This window comes from Hydra viridissima, unplaced genomic scaffold (genome assembly GCF_058129835.1).
Source record: "Hydra viridissima isolate aposymbiotic clone 2 unplaced genomic scaffold, HvirCarnegie_v1 scaffold_1, whole genome shotgun sequence".
Taxonomy (NCBI): domain Eukaryota; kingdom Metazoa; phylum Cnidaria; class Hydrozoa; order Anthoathecata; family Hydridae; genus Hydra; species Hydra viridissima.
Window position 1 is genome coordinate 3,920,365 of NW_028324300.1, and position 20,420 is coordinate 3,940,784.

Sequence of the window (20,420 nt, forward strand, 5' to 3'; positions counted from 1 at the left end):
GACTCTTATGCTCAGCCTCCACTAGTAGAGCTCGTAGGCTCTTTAAAAAGTCCAGTCTATTGCAACAGCGAAAGGGTTCAGTTTGGTGACACTTCTTATTGCGGTCACTTGTGTCTAAACGTCTTAAAAAAATTAGATGAAGGAAATGACTTTCAAAGCGTGATAAACACTCTTTGGTAAAAATAAAATCGAGCGTATATAAAAATGATTGACAAATTCAACAAAAACGAATTTAGTCTATATTTCGATCCCCTTTCAACAGACCTTAGAAACAACGTTTTTATAAGAACTGATGGATCTAGCACGATCACTTTAGACTTGGATTTCAACTCTAACAAAGTAATCAACTTGGCAGAACCCATCAACTCTCATGATGCAGCAACAAAAAACTATTTGGATACGGATTCGTCAGGTGGAACTGGTGGAGGAACCATCACTTCAGACCTCAATTTAAACTTTCACAAACTCATCAATGTGAATGAACCTTCAGGCTTGCACGATGCTGCTACAAAAAACTATGTAGATGTAAGCTCTAGTATGCGCATAAAAACAGACGGATCTAGCACGATCAGCGGAGATATCGATTTAAATTCTCATAAATTGATCAACGTTTCTGATCCGTTCAATTTACACGATGCTGCAACAAAAAGCTATGTGGACACTAAAGTAGCATACTTAATTATCTTTTACACAGACATTAACATGACGTCACACAAACTAACAAATCTAGCTGAACTCACATTACCAACAGACTCTGCTACTAAAAACTATGTAGATACTCATGCATCTTTAGGAATATGAAGTATTACGTCTAATTTAGATTTAAATTTGCACAAACTCTTCAATGTTTTAGATCGTGCAAACTTGCAAGACGCTGCTACAAAAAACTACGTAGATGTTTCATCACAAAAATCTAACTTTTTAGGACTAGTTCCAAATTCAAGCTTTTCATGCTTAGGACTAAAGTCTCAAACTATAGCAGGAGGATTGACTAATGCAGTTACAGTCTTCAACTATTCAGAAGGTTATGGAGTTCTAAGAAGGTTATGGTTAGCACTTAGTGGAACTGGAACAAACGTTCCTGGAAATGTTTATATTAGAATATATGCAGATGGAGAGATTGGAGTTGGAAATTATTCAGAAACTACTGACGTTGTTGGCGTAGATAGTGTAGCTCTAACTTGCGACTTATTATTCTCCCCTCTCGGAGGACCGTTTTATGCAAACTCTTTGCAAGGATGCAACGTATTTACTACTTCTTCGTTGGGAGGGTATCTTACACTCGACAGCCGTTCAGAACAAGCTTATCCATAGATTTGTTCAACAAGAATGCTTCTGCAATAACCTACTGGATTCAGCCTTTCATATTCACATTAGCCACAATCCCACCGCCTATCTCATCCATGAAATTGTACTCAAGAATATTTAGATACTTTAACACGACTTACGGAAACGAATATGTATTGCTTAACTCAGCAGGAAAAGGAAATGGCATTTTTCTAATATATTAGAATTAAATATATTAAAATGCATGTCATTGGAGGATCTGGAAACTGGTGGTAGTCTAGAGTGAGAATGTATGACGGAAATTTACCTCCTGGCAATGGTACTGTACTCAGTCTTTGGACACCCTAATATGCAAGCAACTACACTTACTTTCCTGGATATGATGGTGATAGCAGATGCATCCTCTCCACGTCTGGATTGGAAGATTTTTACTTGTCCTCAAGGAACGGTTCAAACATAAGCTCGTTCAACAACAAGTCGACTGGACTGCTGTACCAATCCGGTTCTTCTATCGGCTCAACCACTACCATCTCGTTTTACAGAAGTTTTGCAGAATCTGACTCTATGCCCAGCGCTTCTACTGGCAGAAGGCTAGTCGTCACACTCAACTCAAGTTGGTCAATCCGGGAGCTTTTATCTGCTTCTTGGTCAGGTGTACTTTTACGCATGATAAAAAAAATTGAATCAAACTCTTACAGCTTAATTAGAGCACAAGAAAAAAAGTATAGAAATGACTTAAAGAAATAATTTCTTGTTATAAAAATGAGTTGCTACCCCAAAATAATTCAGGAAACTTATTTAATTGAAAAGTTTGACAAAGAATCAAACAGAATGGAAATTCATGTCACTGAAGAAACGAGAGATAAACTTAGAAAAAAACATTTAGGAGAACTCGATTCGAAAGAAAAAGAAATGTGTAAAAGCATACTCGACAAACAAATAGAAGATGCTGAATACAACATTAAAAGAAAAGCAAGATTGCTGAAAGTTAGACTATTAGGCACTTTGTGATCACCTCACACACGCATGATAATGAGCATGATGACGATGAGCATGATGAGAAAAAAAATGTAATTAAACTGAATAAAAAGAAAAAAAAGAAGAGCTGCGAAAAATTAAAAAAAAATAATATTTTTTAATTCAGATGCGTGCGCGAAATCCTGCACGGGAAATTTCCATAAAACAAAAAAAATACTGCACGACGTGAAAAAATCCTGCACGAAATCCTGCACGGAAATAAAATTTATGGTTGGCTTATGGTTAATAATGATAATTTAAAAATTTATGGTTCGCTAATGGTTGATGACCCAGAATCGGTATTTCCAAGTAGTTCTGTTTTCCTATTATCTCCAGCCTCACACCATAGCTTCATACAAAAAGACACCTCACAAAGTACATTCAGAACCATCAAAACAAATAAAAAGTTTACCCAAATTTATTCTTAAGAAGAGAAATAAAATTCAATGGTTTTTTCAATTATTTTAAATTTAGAAAAGAAGAAAAAGCTAGGAGGTAAGTGTTTTTTTTTTTTGACTCCGCTTCCATCTGTATTGTTTTTTGCATTGATAAACGAACATTGCATATGTTAAGTGTTTGGTACATGTGCGGCTAGACTTATGTCGACTTTTCAAATATTTGATTACCTTAAAGCTTAAAAATAACACCTCAACGAAAGTAATGAATATAAACAAACTCCTGGTTTAAAATATATATTATTTTAATATGAAGTAAGATTGGTCTATTGTCATTAACAAATGCTTCACCCAAATATATACTTTGATTACTTTGGAAAAACAAATAGTAACATACAATCAAATCTAAATCGAAAAATGTCCAGCTTATTATCATTAAATTCCATTTCAAAACTGCCTTTTTTGAAATGGTTCTTAAAAATCTATTATTCATATCGAAAAAATAAATCCACAAAGTATATATTTTCTTTAACCTTCCAATTACAACAAAAATGTCCTTTTCCTATTTTTTTCTCCCTTTTCTTCTCCTAAAGCTTTTCTTAACCTTTCTCTATCAATGTGTCTGAGGATGTCTTAAATCAGATTGTGATCTAACAAAGACCATTAACTTATTTCTACAAGAAGATTTATTATTTTAATTTCGACCTCCGAATAAAGGTACTCTGAACAAGAATCACCAGTTATCTAAAGATTAAGATTATTCTATAGTCTTGGTTGGTAAAAATCGTTAAATAGTCAGGGAATTGTTGCATAAAATACAAAATAAACAAACATTGAATCATCCAAAAAAAAATGAATGGAACATTAAGTCATTACTTCAAAAGAAATATAAAAGTTAACTTTGTGATTATTAACTTTTTCATCCAATCAACAAGTTGCAAGTTTAATTTCTGATTTGGTTGTCTTGCACTATTAAATATTCGATAAATAAATACGTGGGAATGAAAAATACAAAAGAATAACAAAAGAAATATCATTCAGCTGCATTTTCAAACTATTTTAAAACAGCTAAAAAACACCAATGATAAACACATTAAGAACTTAAAAAAAAAAAAGACCTAATTAACATTCAAAGTAACTCCAGACCATGCAGTCCATTCAGTTATTTGATATAAAACAATGAGCAAAACATGACTTTTTAAGTAGATAATTAACTCAATATGTTTAGACTGTAACGCATCAGATTGCGATTGTAAAATCCGACTGAGTCAAAAATCGATAAAGAATAAAAAACAAAGGTTTATATTAAAAAAGTCACATAGCTGTAAAAAATTTTCCATAAGTGTACCCAATAATTTACCTGGACATGCTACACCCACATTACAACTTTTAATGTCCACAAGAATAGCTCCGTCACAATCTCCACCAAACGAAAAAGCTGAGCAAGACCGAGATCTATTCATAGTAGGGGATGTATCTCCATTCTGACATGACTGACTGCATGCAGAAAAAACAGACCATGTAGTTAGAATTCCTATAAAAAAAACTCATAAATAATAAGCGAGTTTGAAAAAACATGAGAAATAATGCGAAAAACACATTAACACTAATCTGACGTAAAGAAAACAACTCACCCGGACATGATACTCCGACATTACAGACTTCAGTTTCAAAACTTGCTCCTAGACAACCAGCACCGAAAGTATCTCCTTGACAAAACCTTGAACGACTCTGGAATGGTGGTACAATATTACTAGATTGACAACTTTCAGAACATATATTCCATGCACTCCATATTGAATATTTACCTAAAAAAAGTAAATAAATAATACGTTATGAGCAACGAAAAATATTTAAATTAAATAAAACTCAATAACGAATTTAAATAACAAAAATTACCCATTAAAAATAATATAACCTACCAATACAACCAACATTTTGATTGCAAAGCGTTAATTCACTCCTACTAAGCCCAAGACATCCATTAAAGTCAGGAATCCACATAGAATATCCAACGCAAGACCGCTCTCTGCTCTGATACGGCCCATCACCAACTGTGTTGCAAACATCTGAACACGCACCCCAGTTACTCCAAGCTGTCATCGATCCTATGAAATGTCACATTTCCAGTTATTGAGAGATAGATAAAGAGTAAACCTGAAAGTGCTAAAAACAAAAACGTAAAAGAGACTGTATTTTGATATAGCCAACCTGGACAAAGAACTCCCACATTGCAGTTTTCAGTGCTAATTAAGATCTGACCATTACAGTTGCCACCAAACGAAGAGTTGGTACATGAGCGGATTCTGGATTGCGTGGGAGGAATGAAACTGAGTTGACAAGATGCTGAACATGCTCCCCAAGAGCTCCATTCACTAAGGCTACCTAAAATGAAAGGATCATATAAATCAGGAAAGAATGTGATGGTTTTAAAGCTTATTTAGATAATATGAAATTGCAGAACTCTTTCTTAATGTCAAATATTATCAAATATTGGATTTAATTAGTTACGGTCATCAAACGCCTTTATCAACTGACGTCTGGTAAATCTCAACAATTTAGCTATATATGAATAGGCCAGAGAAAAAGGACTTTTTTAAACACCATTTAGTCTGGTTTTTATGCTTTTAAATTAGTTGAATCAAAAATAGCATTTAAAAAATGTCAAAATAATTACCATTCTTTAACAATAGATAGAATGCAGCTTAATATGATATTTTCACACATTTCTAAATCCTTTATATACATATTAATACACTAAGACATTCCGCAAATAAAAACAAAAGTTTCATTAAAATAAAAGAGACCTGGACAAACAACTCCCACATTGCAGTATTCAGTGCTTGATAGGATCTGACTCTTACAATTGCCATCAAATGTAAAGTTGGTACATGAGCGGGTTCTGGTGTGCGTGGGAGGAACGAAATCGAGTTGACAAGATGCTGAACATGCTCCCCAAGAGCTCCAATCACTGAGACTACCTAAACATCAATAAGTTCGTTTAAGATTACAGATCGACCAATCTTCAATCGATGTTTACTTTCACATAATCTATAGCAGTAAAAAACACGGAAGAGAAAGTAGCTGAATAATCTACGTTTTGCAATATAGATGTAGAAGCCCCTTGGGTGCTGATGTCAAACAGTCTTGAGATATTTATGCGAAAGTTGAAAAAATGATAACTCAAGTAACCAATCACAAAGTAACAATCGACAAGTCAATAAGGAAGAAAAGGATGGTTGGTTACCTGGGCAAGACACTCCTGCGTTACAGGCTTGAGATTCATAACTAACGCCTGTGCAACCACCGTTTAGTGTATCCCCTAAACATGTCCGAGAATGAAACTGAAATGGTGCAACATTGACATTTGATTGACAACTTTCTGGGCAAGTACTCCATGCACTCCATGAAGAATAAGTACCTGTTGAAAGAAAGACATTTTTACTTATCTACATGTTATACAATGATGAACGTTAGTTCTGCTTAGCACAAACACGCCTTAAAAGCAAAGCTCTTGCCTAAACAAGCAACATCTTGATTGCATAGCTTTTGATCAATCCTATTAACTTCAACACATCCGTTAAAGTCAGGGTTCCACGTAGAATATCCAATACAAGACCGCTCTCTGCTCTGATACGGCCCATCACCAACTGTGTTGCAAACATCTGAACACGCACCCCAGTCACTCCAAGCTGTCATCGATCCTATGAAATGTCACATTTCCAGTTATTGAGAGATAGATAATGAGTAAATCTGAAAGTGCTATAAACAAAAACATAAAAGAGAATGTTTTTCGACAGCAAACCTGGACAAAGAACTCCCACGTTGCAGTTTACAGTACTTGTTATGGTCTGACCATTACAGTTGCCACCAAATGTAGAATTGGTACATGAGCGGGTTCTGGTTTGCGTGGGAAGAACGAAATCGAGTTGACAAGATGATGAACATGCTCCCCAAGAGCTCCAATCACTGAGACTACCTAAACATCAATAAGATCGTTTAAGATTACAGATCGACCAATCTTCAATCGATGTTTACTTTCACATAATCTATAGCAGTAAAAAACACGGAAGAGAAAGTAGCTGAATAATCTACGTTTTGCAATATAGATGTAGAAGCCTCTTGGGTGCTGATGTCAAACAGTCTTGAGATATTTATGCGAAAGTTGAAAAAATGATAACTCAAGTAACCAATCACAAAGTAACAATCGACAAGTCAATAAGGAAGAAAAGGATGGTTGGTTACCTGGGCAAGACACTCCTGCGTTACAGGCTTGAGATTCATAACTAACGCCTGTGCAACCACCGTTTAGTGTATCCCCTAAACATGTCCGAGAATGAAACTGAAATGGTGCAACATTGACATTTGATTGACAACTTTCTGGGCAAGTACTCCATGCACTCCATGAAGAATAAGTACCTGTTGAAAGAAAGACATTTTTACTTATCTACATGTTATACAATGATGAACGTTAGTTCTGCTTAGCACAAACACGCCTTAAAAGCAAAGCTCTTGCCTAAACAAGCAACATCTTGATTGCATAGCTTTTGATCAGTCCTATTAACTTCAACACATCCGTTAAAGTCAGGGTTCCACGTAGAATATCCAATACAAGACCGCTCTCTGCTCTGATACGGCCCATCACCAACTGTGTTGCAAACATCTGAACACGCACCCCAGTTACTCCAAGCTGTCATCGATCCTATGAAATGTCACATTTCCAGTTATTGAGAGATAGATAAAGAGTAAACCTGAAAGTGCTAAAAACAAAAACGTAAAAGAGACTGTATTTTGATATAGCCAACCTGGACAAAGAACTCCCACATTGCAGTTTTCAGTGCTAATTAAGATCTGACCATTACAGTTGCCACCAAACGAAGAGTTGGTACATGAGCGGATTCTGGATTGCGTGGGAGGAATGAAACTGAGTTGACAAGATGCTGAACATGCTCCCCAAGAGCTCCATTCACTAAGGCTACCTAAAATGAAAGGATCATATAAATCAGGAAAGAATGTGATGGTTTTAAAGCTTATTTAGATAATATGAAATTGCAGAACTCTTTCTTAATGTCAAATATTATCAAATATTGGATTTAATTAGTTACGGTCATCAAACGCCTTTATCAACTGACGTCTGGTAAATCTCAACAATTTAGCTATATATGAATAGGCCAGAGAAAAAGGACTTTTTTAAACACCATTTAGTCTGGTTTTTATGCTTTTAAATTAGTTGAATCAAAAATAGCATTTAAAAAATGTCAAAATAATTACCATTCTTTAACAATAGATAGAATGCAGCTTAATATGATATTTTCACACATTTCTAAATCCTTTATATACATATTAATACACTAAGACATTCCGCAAATAAAAACAAAAGTTTCATTAAAATAAAAGAGACCTGGACAAACAACTCCCACATTGCAGTATTCAGTGCTTGATAGGATCTGACTCTTACAATTGCCATCAAATGTAAAGTTGGTACATGAGCGGGTTCTGGTGTGCGTGGGAGGAACGAAATCGAGTTGACAAGATGCTGAACATGCTCCCCAAGAGCTCCAATCACTGAGACTACCTAAACATCAATAAGTTCGTTTAAGATTACAGATCGACCAATCTTCAATCGATGTTTACTTTCACATAATCTATAGCAGTAAAAAACACGGAAGAGAAAGTAGCTGAATAATCTACGTTTTGCAATATAGATGCAGAAGCCCCTTGGGTGCTGATGTCAAACAGTCTTGAGATATTTATGCGAAAGTTGAAAAAATGATAACTCAAGTAACCAATCACAAAGTAACAATCGACAAGTCAATAAGGAAGAAAAGGATGGTTGGTTACCTGGGCAAGACACTCCTGCGTTACAGGCTTGAGATTCATAACTAACGCCTGTGCAACCACCGTTTAGTGTATCCCCTAAACATGTCCGAGAATGAAACTGAAATGGTGCAACATTGACATTTGATTGACAACTTTCTGGGCAAGTACTCCATGCACTCCATGAAGAATAAGTACCTGTTGAAAGAAAGACATTTTTACTTATCTACATGTTATACAATGATGAACGTTAGTTCTGCTTAGCACAAACACGCCTTAAAAGCAAAGCTCTTGCCTAAACAAGCAACATCTTGATTGCATAGCTTTTGATCAATCCTATTAACTTCAACACATCCGTTAAAGTCAGGGTTCCACGTAGAATATCCAATACAAGACCGCTCTCTGCTCTGATACGGCCCATCACCAACTGTGTTGCAAACATCTGAACACGCACCCCAGTCACTCCAAGCTGTCATCGATCCTATGAAATGTCACATTTCCAGTTATTGAGAGATAGATAATGAGTAAATCTGAAAGTGCTATAAACAAAAACATAAAAGAGAATGTTTTTCGACAGCAAACCTGGACAAAGAACTCCCACGTTGCAGTTTACAGTACTTGTTATGGTCTGACCATTACAGTTGCCACCAAATGTAGAATTGGTACATGAGCGGGTTCTGGTTTGCGTGGGAAGAACGAAATCGAGTTGACAAGATGATGAACATGCTCCCCAAGAGCTCCAATCACTGAGACTACCTAAACATCAATAAGATCGTTTAAGATTACAGATCGACCAATCTTCAATCGATGTTTACTTTCACATAATCTATAGCAGTAAAAAACACGGAAGAGAAAGTAGCTGAATAATCTACGTTTTGCAATATAGATGTAGAAGCCTCTTGGGTGCTGATGTCAAACAGTCTTGAGATATTTATGCGAAAGTTGAAAAAATGATAACTCAAGTAACCAATCACAAAGTAACAATCGACAAGTCAATAAGGAAGAAAAGGATGGTTGGTTACCTGGGCAAGACACTCCTGCGTTACAGGCTTGAGATTCATAACTAACGCCTGTGCAACCACCGTTTAGTGTATCCCCTAAACATGTCCGAGAATGAAACTGAAATGGTGCAACATTGACATTTGATTGACAACTTTCTGGGCAAGTACTCCATGCACTCCATGAAGAATAAGTACCTGTTGAAAGAAAGACATTTTTACTTATCTACATGTTATACAATGATGAACGTTAGTTCTGCTTAGCACAAACACGCCTTAAAAGCAAAGCTCTTGCCTAAACAAGCAACATCTTGATTGCATAGCTTTTGATCAGTCCTATTAACTTCAACACATCCGTTAAAGTCAGGGTTCCACGTAGAATATCCAATACAAGACCGCTCTCTGCTCTGATACGGCCCATCACCAACTGTGTTGCAAACATCTGAACACGCACCCCAGTTACTCCAAGCTGTCATCGATCCTATGAAATGTCACATTTCCAGTTATTGAGAGATAGATAAAGAGTAAACCTGAAAGTGCTAAAAACAAAAACGTAAAAGAGACTGTATTTTGATATAGCCAACCTGGACAAAGAACTCCCACATTGCAGTTTTCAGTGCTAATTAAGATCTGACCATTACAGTTGCCACCAAACGAAGAGTTGGTACATGAGCGGATTCTGGATTGCGTGGGAGGAATGAAACTGAGTTGACAAGATGCTGAACATGCTCCCCAAGAGCTCCATTCACTAAGGCTACCTAAAATGAAAGGATCATATAAATCAGGAAAGAATGTGATGGTTTTAAAGCTTATTTAGATAATATGAAATTGCAGAACTCTTTCTTAATGTCAAATATTATCAAATATTGGATTTAATTAGTTACGGTCATCAAACGCCTTTATCAACTGACGTCTGGTAAATCTCAACAATTTAGCTATATATGAATAGGCCAGAGAAAAAGGACTTTTTTAAACACCATTTAGTCTGGTTTTTATGCTTTTAAATTAGTTGAATCAAAAATAGCATTTAAAAAATGTCAAAATAATTACCATTCTTTAACAATAGATAGAATGCAGCTTAATATGATATTTTCACACATTTCTAAATCCTTTATATACATATTAATACACTAAGACATTCCGCAAATAAAAACAAAAGTTTCATTAAAATAAAAGAGACCTGGACAAACAACTCCCACATTGCAGTATTCAGTGCTTGATAGGATCTGACTCTTACAATTGCCATCAAATGTAAAGTTGGTACATGAGCGGGTTCTGGTGTGCGTGGGAGGAACGAAATCGAGTTGACAAGATGCTGAACATGCTCCCCAAGAGCTCCAATCACTGAGACTACCTAAACATCAATAAGTTCGTTTAAGATTACAGATCGACCAATCTTCAATCGATGTTTACTTTCACATAATCTATAGCAGTAAAAAACACGGAAGAGAAAGTAGCTGAATAATCTACGTTTTGCAATATAGATGCAGAAGCCCCTTGGGTGCTGATGTCAAACAGTCTTGAGATATTTATGCGAAAGTTGAAAAAATGATAACTCAAGTAACCAATCACAAAGTAACAATCGACAAGTCAATAAGGAAGAAAAGGATGGTTGGTTACCTGGGCAAGACACTCCTGCGTTACAGGCTTGAGATTCATAACTAACGCCTGTGCAACCACCGTTTAGTGTATCCCCTAAACATGTCCGAGAATGAAACTGAAATGGTGCAACATTGACATTTGATTGACAACTTTCTGGGCAAGTACTCCATGCACTCCATGAAGAATAAGTACCTGTTGAAAGAAAGACATTTTTACTTATCTACATGTTATACAATGATGAACGTTAGTTCTGCTTAGCACAAACACGCCTTAAAAGCAAAGCTCTTGCCTAAACAAGCAACATCTTGATTGCATAGCTTTTGATCAATCCTATTAACTTCAACACATCCGTTAAAGTCAGGGTTCCACGTAGAATATCCAATACAAGACCGCTCTCTGCTCTGATACGGCCCATCACCAACTGTGTTGCAAACATCTGAACACGCACCCCAGTCACTCCAAGCTGTCATCGATCCTATGAAATGTCACATTTCCAGTTATTGAGAGATAGATAATGAGTAAATCTGAAAGTGCTATAAACAAAAACATAAAAGAGAATGTTTTTCGACAGCAAACCTGGACAAAGAACTCCCACGTTGCAGTTTACAGTACTTGTTATGGTCTGACCATTACAGTTGCCACCAAATGTAGAATTGGTACATGAGCGGGTTCTGGTTTGCGTGGGAAGAACGAAATCGAGTTGACAAGATGATGAACATGCTCCCCAAGAGCTCCAATCACTGAGAGTACCTAAACATCAATAAGATCGTTTAAGATTACAGATCGACCAATCTTCAATCGATGTTTACTTTCACATAATCTATAGCAGTAAAAAACACGGAAGAGAAAGTAGCTGAATAATCTACGTTTTGCAATATAGATGTAGAAGCCTCTTGGGTGCTGATGTCAAACAGTCTTGAGATATTTATGCGAAAGTTGAAAAAATGATAACTCAAGTAACCAATCACAAAGTAACAATCGACAAGTCAATAAGGAAGAAAAGGATGGTTGGTTACCTGGGCAAGACACTCCTGCGTTACAGGCTTGAGATTCATAACTAACGCCTGTGCAACCACCGTTTAGTGTATCCCCTAAACATGTCCGAGAATGAAACTGAAATGGTGCAACATTGACATTTGATTGACAACTTTCTGGGCAAGTACTCCATGCACTCCATGAAGAATAAGTACCTGTTGAAAGAAAGACATTTTTACTTATCTACATGTTATACAATGATGAACGTTAGTTCTGCTTAGCACAAACACGCCTTAAAAGCAAAGCTCTTGCCTAAACAAGCAACATCTTGATTGCATAGCTTTTGATCAGTCCTATTAACTTCAACACATCCGTTAAAGTCAGGGTTCCACGTAGAATATCCAATACAAGACCGCTCTCTGCTCTGATACGGCCCATCACCAACTGTGTTGCAAACATCTGAACACGCACCCCAGTTACTCCAAGCTGTCATCGATCCTATGAAATGTCACATTTCCAGTTATTGAGAGATAGATAAAGAGTAAACCTGAAAGTGCTAAAAACAAAAACGTAAAAGAGACTGTATTTTGATATAGCCAACCTGGACAAAGAACTCCCACATTGCAGTTTTCAGTGCTAATTAAGATCTGACCATTACAGTTGCCACCAAACGAAGAGTTGGTACATGAGCGGATTCTGGATTGCGTGGGAGGAATGAAACTGAGTTGACAAGATGCTGAACATGCTCCCCAAGAGCTCCATTCACTAAGGCTACCTAAAATGAAAGGATCATATAAATCAGGAAAGAATGTGATGGTTTTAAAGCTTATTTAGATAATATGAAATTGCAGAACTCTTTCTTAATGTCAAATATTATCAAATATTGGATTTAATTAGTTACGGTCATCAAACGCCTTTATCAACTGACGTCTGGTAAATCTCAACAATTTAGCTATATATGAATAGGCCAGAGAAAAAGGACTTTTTTAAACACCATTTAGTCTGGTTTTTATGCTTTTAAATTAGTTGAATCAAAAATAGCATTTAAAAAATGTCAAAATAATTACCATTCTTTAACAATAGATAGAATGCAGCTTAATATGATATTTTCACACATTTCTAAATCCTTTATATACATATTAATACACTAAGACATTCCGCAAATAAAAACAAAAGTTTCATTAAAATAAAAGAGACCTGGACAAACAACTCCCACATTGCAGTATTCAGTGCTTGATAGGATCTGACTCTTACAATTGCCATCAAATGTAAAGTTGGTACATGAGCGGGTTCTGGTGTGCGTGGGAGGAACGAAATCGAGTTGACAAGATGCTGAACATGCTCCCCAAGAGCTCCAATCACTGAGACTACCTAAACATCAATAAGTTCGTTTAAGATTACAGATCGACCAATCTTCAATCGATGTTTACTTTCACATAATCTATAGCAGTAAAAAACACGGAAGAGAAAGTAGCTGAATAATCTACGTTTTGCAATATAGATGTAGAAGCCCCTTGGGTGCTGATGTCAAACAGTCTTGAGATATTTATGCGAAAGTTGAAAAAATGATAACTCAAGTAACCAATCACAAAGTAACAATCGACAAGTCAATAAGGAAGAAAAGGATGGTTGGTTACCTGGGCAAGACACTCCTGCGTTACAGGCTTGAGATTCATAACTAACGCCTGTGCAACCACCGTTTAGTGTATCCCCTAAACATGTCCGAGAATGAAACTGAAATGGTGCAACATTGACATTTGATTGACAACTTTCTGGGCAAGTACTCCATGCACTCCATGAAGAATAAGTACCTGTTGAAAGAAAGACATTTTTACTTATCTACATGTTATACAATGATGAACGTTAGTTCTGCTTAGCACAAACACGCCTTAAAAGCAAAGCTCTTGCCTAAACAAGCAACATCTTGATTGCATAGCTTTTGATCAATCCTATTAACTTCAACACATCCGTTAAAGTCAGGGTTCCACGTAGAATATCCAATACAAGACCGCTCTCTGCTCTGATACGGCCCATCACCAACTGTGTTGCAAACATCTGAACACGCACCCCAGTCACTCCAAGCTGTCATCGATCCTATGAAATGTCACATTTCCAGTTATTGAGAGATAGATAATGAGTAAATCTGAAAGTGCTATAAACAAAAACATAAAAGAGAATGTTTTTCGACAGCAAACCTGGACAAAGAACTCCCACGTTGCAGTTTACAGTACTTGTTATGGTCTGACCATTACAGTTGCCACCAAATGTAGAATTGGTACATGAGCGGGTTCTGGTTTGCGTGGGAAGAACGAAATCGAGTTGACAAGATGATGAACATGCTCCCCAAGAGCTCCAATCACTGAGACTACCTAAACATCAATAAGATCGTTTAAGATTACAGATCGACCAATCTTCAATCGATGTTTACTTTCACATAATCTATAGCAGTAAAAAACACGGAAGAGAAAGTAGCTGAATAATCTACGTTTTGCAATATAGATGTAGAAGCCTCTTGGGTGCTGATGTCAAACAGTCTTGAGATATTTATGCGAAAGTTGAAAAAATGATAACTCAAGTAACCAATCACAAAGTAACAATCGACAAGTCAATAAGGAAGAAAAGGATGGTTGGTTACCTGGGCAAGACACTCCTGCGTTACAGGCTTGAGATTCATAACTAACGCCTGTGCAACCACCGTTTAGTGTATCCCCTAAACATGTCCGAGAATGAAACTGAAATGGTGCAACATTGACATTTGATTGACAACTTTCTGGGCAAGTACTCCATGCACTCCATGAAGAATAAGTACCTGTTGAAAGAAAGACATTTTTACTTATCTACATGTTATACAATGATGAACGTTAGTTCTGCTTAGCACAAACACGCCTTAAAAGCAAAGCTCTTGCCTAAACAAGCAACATCTTGATTGCATAGCTTTTGATCAGTCCTATTAACTTCAACACATCCGTTAAAGTCAGGGTTCCACGTAGAATATCCAATACAAGACCGCTCTCTGCTCTGATACGGCCCATCACCAACTGTGTTGCAAACATCTGAACACGCACCCCAGTTACTCCAAGCTGTCATCGATCCTATGAAATGTCACATTTCCAGTTATTGAGAGATAGATAAAGAGTAAACCTGAAAGTGCTAAAAACAAAAACGTAAAAGAGACTGTATTTTGATATAGCCAACCTGGACAAAGAACTCCCACATTGCAGTTTTCAGTGCTAATTAAGATCTGACCATTACAGTTGCCACCAAACGAAGAGTTGGTACATGAGCGGATTCTGGATTGCGTGGGAGGAATGAAACTGAGTTGACAAGATGCTGAACATGCTCCCCAAGAGCTCCATTCACTAAGGCTACCTAAAATGAAAGGATCATATAAATCAGGAAAGAATGTGATGGTTTTAAAGCTTATTTAGATAATATGAAATTGCAGAACTCTTTCTTAATGTCAAATATTATCAAATATTGGATTTAATTAGTTACGGTCATCAAACGCCTTTATCAACTGACGTCTGGTAAATCTCAACAATTTAGCTATATATGAATAGGCCAGAGAAAAAGGACTTTTTTAAACACCATTTAGTCTGGTTTTTATGCTTTTAAATTAGTTGAATCAAAAATAGCATTTAAAAAATGTCAAAATAATTACCATTCTTTAACAATAGATAGAATGCAGCTTAATATGATATTTTCACACATTTCTAAATCCTTTATATACATATTAATACACTAAGACATTCCGCAAATAAAAACAAAAGTTTCATTAAAATAAAAGAGACCTGGACAAACAACTCCCACATTGCAGTATTCAGTGCTTGATAGGATCTGACTCTTACAATTGCCATCAAATGTAAAGTTGGTACATGAGCGGGTTCTGGTGTGCGTGGGAGGAACGAAATCGAGTTGACAAGATGCTGAACATGCTCCCCAAGAGCTCCAATCACTGAGACTACCTAAACATCAATAAGTTCGTTTAAGATTACAGATCGACCAATCTTCAATCGATGTTTACTTTCACATAATCTATAGCAGTAAAAAACACGGAAGAGAAAGTAGCTGAATAATCTACGTTTTGCAATATAGATGCAGAAGCCCCTTGGGTGCTGATGTCAAACAGTCTTGAGATATTTATGCGAAAGTTGAAAAAATGATAACTCAAGTAACCAATCACAAAGTAACAATCGACAAGTCAATAAGGAAGAAAAGGATGGTTGGTTACCTGGGCAAGACACTCCTGCGTTACAGGCTTGAGATTCATAACTAACGCCTGTGCAACCACCGTTTAGTGTATCCCCTAAACATGTCCGAGAATGAAACTGAAATGGTGCAACATTGACATTTGATTGACAACTTTCTGGGCAAGTACTCCATGCACTCCATGAAGAATAAGTACCTGTTGAAAGAAAGACATTTTTACTTATCTACATGTTATACAATGATGAACGTTAGTTCTGCTTAGCACAAACACGCCTTAAAAGCAAAGCTCTTGCCTAAACAAGCAACATCTTGATTGCATAGCTTTTGATCAATCCTATTAACTTCAACACATCCGTTAAAGTCAGGGTTCCACGTAGAATATCCAATACAAGACCGCTCTCTGCTCTGATACGGCCCATCACCAACTGTGTTGCAAACATCTGAACACGCACCCCAGTCACTCCAAGCTGTCATCGATCCTATGAAATGTCACATTTCCAGTTATTGAGAGATAGATAATGAGTAAATCTGAAAGTGCTATAAACAAAAACATAAAAGAGAATGTTTTTCGACAGCAAACCTGGACAAAGAACTCCCACGTTGCAGTTTACAGTACTTGTTATGGTCTGACCATTACAGTTGCCACCAAATGTAGAATTGGTACATGAGCGGGTTCTGGTTTGCGTGGGAAGAACGAAATCGAGTTGACAAGATGATGAACATGCTCCCCAAGAGCTCCAATCACTGAGAGTACCTAAACATCAATAAGATCGTTTAAGATTACAGATCGACCAATCTTCAATCGATGTTTACTTTCACATAATCTATAGCAGTAAAAAACACGGAAGAGAAAGTAGCTGAATAATCTACGTTTTGCAATATAGATGTAGAAGCCTCTTGGGTGCTGATGTCAAACAGTCTTGAGATATTTATGCGAAAGTTGAAAAAATGATAACTCAAGTAACCAATCACAAAGTAACAATCGACAAGTCAATAAGGAAGAAAAGGATGGTTGGTTACCTGGGCAAGACACTCCTGCGTTACAGGCTTGAGATTCATAACTAACGCCTGTGCAACCACCGTTTAGTGTATCCCCTAAACATGTCCGAGAATGAAACTGAAATGGTGCAACATTGACATTTGATTGACAACTTTCTGGGCAAGTACTCCATGCACTCCATGAAGAATAAGTACCTGTTGAAAGAAAGACATTTTTACTTATCTACATGTTATACAATGATGAACGTTAGTTCTGCTTAGCACAAACACGCCTTAAAAGCAAAGCTCTTGCCTAAACAAGCAACATCTTGATTGCATAGCTTTTGATCAGTCCTATTAACTTCAACACATCCGTTAAAGTCAGGGTTCCACGTAGAATATCCAATACAAGACCGCTCTCTGCTCTGATACGGCCCATCACCAACTGTGTTGCAAACATCTGAACACGCACCCCAGTTACTCCAAGCTGTCATCGATCCTATGAAATGTCACATTTCCAGTTATTGAGAGATAGATAAAGAGTAAACCTGAAAGTGCTAAAAACAAAAACGTAAAAGAGACTGTATTTTGATATAGCCAACCTGGACAAAGAACTCCCACATTGCAGTTTTCAGTGCTAATTAAGATCTGACCATTACAGTTGCCACCAAACGAAGAGTTGGTACATGAGCGGATTCTGGATTGCGTGGGAGGAATGAAACTGAGTTGACAAGATGCTGAACATGCTCCCCAAGAGCTCCATTCACTAAGGCTACCTAAAATGAAAGGATCATATAAATCAGGAAAGAATGTGATGGTTTTAAAGCTTATTTAGATAATATGAAATTGCAGAACTCTTTCTTAATGTCAAATATTATCAAATATTGGATTTAATTAGTTACGGTCATCAAACGCCTTTATCAACTGACGTCTGGTAAATCTCAACAATTTAGCTATATATGAATAGGCCAGAGAAAAAGGACTTTTTTAAACACCATTTAGTCTGGTTTTTATGCTTTTAAATTAGTTGAATCAAAAATAGCATTTAAAAAATGTCAAAATAATTACCATTCTTTAACAATAGATAGAATGCAGCTTAATATGATATTTTCACACATTTCTAAATCCTTTATATACATATTAATACACTAAGACATTCCGCAAATAAAAACAAAAGTTTCATTAAAATAAAAGAGACCTGGACAAACAACTCCCACATTGCAGTATTCAGTGCTTGATAGGATCTGACTCTTACAATTGCCATCAAATGTAAAGTTGGTACATGAGCGGGTTCTGGTGTGCGTGGGAGGAACGAAATCGAGTTGACAAGATGCTGAACATGCTCCCCAAGAGCTCCAATCACTGAGACTACCTAAACATCAATAAGTTCGTTTAAGATTACAGATCGACCAATCTTCAATCGATGTTTACTTTCACATAATCTATAGCAGTAAAAAACACGGAAGAGAAAGTAGCTGAATAATCTACGTTTTGCAATATAGATGCAGAAGCCCCTTGGGTGCTGATGTCAAACAGTCTTGAGATATTTATGCGAAAGTTGAAAAAATGATAACTCAAGTAACCAATCACAAAGTAACAATCGACAAGTCAATAAGGAAGAAAAGGATGGTTGGTTACCTGGGCAAGACACTCCTGCGTTACAGGCTTGAGATTCATAACTAACGCCTGTGCAACCACCGTTTAGTGTATCCCCTAAACATGTCCGAGAATGAAACTGAAATGGTGCAACATTGACATTTGATTGACAACTTTCTGGGCAAGTACTCCATGCACTCCATGAAGAATAAGTACCTGTTGAAAGAAAGACATTTTTACTTATCTACATGTTATACAATGATGAACGTTAGTTCTGCTTAGCACAAACACGCCTTAAAAGCAAAGCTCTTGCCTAAACAAGGAACATATTGATTGCATAGCTGTTTTTCAATCCTACTAGAACCAACACATCCGTTAAAGTCAGGGTTCCACGTAGAATATCCAATACAAGACCGCTCTCTGCTCTGATATGGTCCATCACCAGCTGTGTTACAAACGTCCGAACATGCACTCCACGCACTCCATGCTGTTAATGTTCCTATGAGAAATCATGCTTTCATTTCCTTAGATATGGAGAAAAATGCATCGTGAAATAACATTAAAGAAAAACGTATTACGGAAATTTATTTGACATAGCAAACCTGGGCAAAGAACTTCCACATTGCAGTTTTCACTGCTTGATAAGATCTGACCATTGCAATTGCCGCTAAAAGTACTTTCTGTACAAGTGCGAGTTCTGGTGTGTGTGGGTGGAATCAAGTCGAGTTGACAGGACGCTGAACATGCTTCCCATAAGCTCCAATCACTGAGAGTACCTAAAACATGATGGTCAGATGAGTCAGAAAAACAGAGCAATAACTGTAAGACCAAAGCTTAGGGAAGATGCATCTGCATTTGTTTAAAAGCTTATCAAAACTATTTTTTTTCGGTTGGCTTGTGTAACAAATAAGCTCAAAGCGGTAAAGACATTCCTCTTAATGGCATTTCCTATCACTTTTAATTCTTTACTTTCAACTAAGATGCAAGCTTTCAAACATACTTCGTCCAGTAATAAGTTGTAAGCTTATGGAATGACCATGGTTAAAGGTTCATAATAAGTACCTGGACACGACACTACCACATTGCAGACTTGACTTTCGAAACTTGTTCCAACACAACCGTTACCTAATGAATCTCCTTGACAGGTCCTTGTATGAACTTGGTATGGTGATACACTGGGATTAGACTGACAACTCTCTGAGCATGCACTCCATGCACTCCATGCAGAATAGGTACCTGTTGAAAACAAGATTCCACAAAGTGAAAACCTGTTGAAAGCTACTAGTTAACATTTTTTTCACTTAATATATATAAAAGAGAACAGTTTTAGTATATAAGCTCATGCCTTGACAACCAACGTTTTGATTGCATTGCTGTTGTTCAGTCCTACTTGCACCAATACATCCTAAATAATTAACCCTCCATGTAGAATACCCAACACAAAATCGCTCTCTGCTCTGATATGGTCCATCACCATCTGTGTTACAAGAAGCCGAACATGCACCCCAAGCACTCCAAGCTGTCAAAGTTCCTATGAGAAACCATA

The 20,420-nt window shown here is 36.8% G+C and overlaps 1 protein-coding gene across 3 annotated transcripts in view; it reads right to left on the minus strand.

Annotated features, from left to right (window-relative positions):
• Nucleotides 1–20,420, minus strand: part of LOC149892940 (uncharacterized) — a 77,191-nt gene that overhangs the window by 40,853 nt on the left and 15,918 nt on the right. For all 3 annotated transcript variants that reach the window (XM_090083045.1, XM_090083037.1, XM_090083032.1), the window contains exons 28-72: nucleotides 20,220–20,405; nucleotides 19,937–20,110; nucleotides 19,477–19,650; nucleotides 19,188–19,373; nucleotides 18,917–19,090; nucleotides 18,477–18,650; nucleotides 17,881–18,054; nucleotides 17,592–17,777; nucleotides 17,321–17,494; nucleotides 16,881–17,054; nucleotides 16,594–16,779; nucleotides 16,323–16,496; nucleotides 15,883–16,056; nucleotides 15,287–15,460; nucleotides 14,998–15,183; nucleotides 14,727–14,900; nucleotides 14,287–14,460; nucleotides 14,000–14,185; nucleotides 13,729–13,902; nucleotides 13,289–13,462; nucleotides 12,693–12,866; nucleotides 12,404–12,589; nucleotides 12,133–12,306; nucleotides 11,693–11,866; nucleotides 11,406–11,591; nucleotides 11,135–11,308; nucleotides 10,695–10,868; nucleotides 10,099–10,272; nucleotides 9,810–9,995; nucleotides 9,539–9,712; nucleotides 9,099–9,272; nucleotides 8,812–8,997; nucleotides 8,541–8,714; nucleotides 8,101–8,274; nucleotides 7,505–7,678; nucleotides 7,216–7,401; nucleotides 6,945–7,118; nucleotides 6,505–6,678; nucleotides 6,218–6,403; nucleotides 5,947–6,120; nucleotides 5,507–5,680; nucleotides 4,911–5,084; nucleotides 4,622–4,807; nucleotides 4,334–4,507; nucleotides 4,060–4,233 (exon numbers count right to left, since the gene is read on the minus strand). In XM_090083045.1, coding sequence (XP_089939171.1) covers nucleotides 4,060–4,233; nucleotides 4,334–4,507; nucleotides 4,622–4,807; nucleotides 4,911–5,084; nucleotides 5,507–5,680; nucleotides 5,947–6,120; nucleotides 6,218–6,403; nucleotides 6,505–6,678; nucleotides 6,945–7,118; nucleotides 7,216–7,401; nucleotides 7,505–7,678; nucleotides 8,101–8,274; nucleotides 8,541–8,714; nucleotides 8,812–8,997; nucleotides 9,099–9,272; nucleotides 9,539–9,712; nucleotides 9,810–9,995; nucleotides 10,099–10,272; nucleotides 10,695–10,868; nucleotides 11,135–11,308; nucleotides 11,406–11,591; nucleotides 11,693–11,866; nucleotides 12,133–12,306; nucleotides 12,404–12,589; nucleotides 12,693–12,866; nucleotides 13,289–13,462; nucleotides 13,729–13,902; nucleotides 14,000–14,185; nucleotides 14,287–14,460; nucleotides 14,727–14,900; nucleotides 14,998–15,183; nucleotides 15,287–15,460; nucleotides 15,883–16,056; nucleotides 16,323–16,496; nucleotides 16,594–16,779; nucleotides 16,881–17,054; nucleotides 17,321–17,494; nucleotides 17,592–17,777; nucleotides 17,881–18,054; nucleotides 18,477–18,650; nucleotides 18,917–19,090; nucleotides 19,188–19,373; nucleotides 19,477–19,650; nucleotides 19,937–20,110; nucleotides 20,220–20,405 — 7,986 coding nt within the window. The remainder of the gene's footprint in view (nucleotides 1–4,059; nucleotides 4,234–4,333; nucleotides 4,508–4,621; nucleotides 4,808–4,910; nucleotides 5,085–5,506; nucleotides 5,681–5,946; nucleotides 6,121–6,217; nucleotides 6,404–6,504; nucleotides 6,679–6,944; nucleotides 7,119–7,215; nucleotides 7,402–7,504; nucleotides 7,679–8,100; nucleotides 8,275–8,540; nucleotides 8,715–8,811; nucleotides 8,998–9,098; nucleotides 9,273–9,538; nucleotides 9,713–9,809; nucleotides 9,996–10,098; nucleotides 10,273–10,694; nucleotides 10,869–11,134; nucleotides 11,309–11,405; nucleotides 11,592–11,692; nucleotides 11,867–12,132; nucleotides 12,307–12,403; nucleotides 12,590–12,692; nucleotides 12,867–13,288; nucleotides 13,463–13,728; nucleotides 13,903–13,999; nucleotides 14,186–14,286; nucleotides 14,461–14,726; nucleotides 14,901–14,997; nucleotides 15,184–15,286; nucleotides 15,461–15,882; nucleotides 16,057–16,322; nucleotides 16,497–16,593; nucleotides 16,780–16,880; nucleotides 17,055–17,320; nucleotides 17,495–17,591; nucleotides 17,778–17,880; nucleotides 18,055–18,476; nucleotides 18,651–18,916; nucleotides 19,091–19,187; nucleotides 19,374–19,476; nucleotides 19,651–19,936; nucleotides 20,111–20,219; nucleotides 20,406–20,420) is intronic.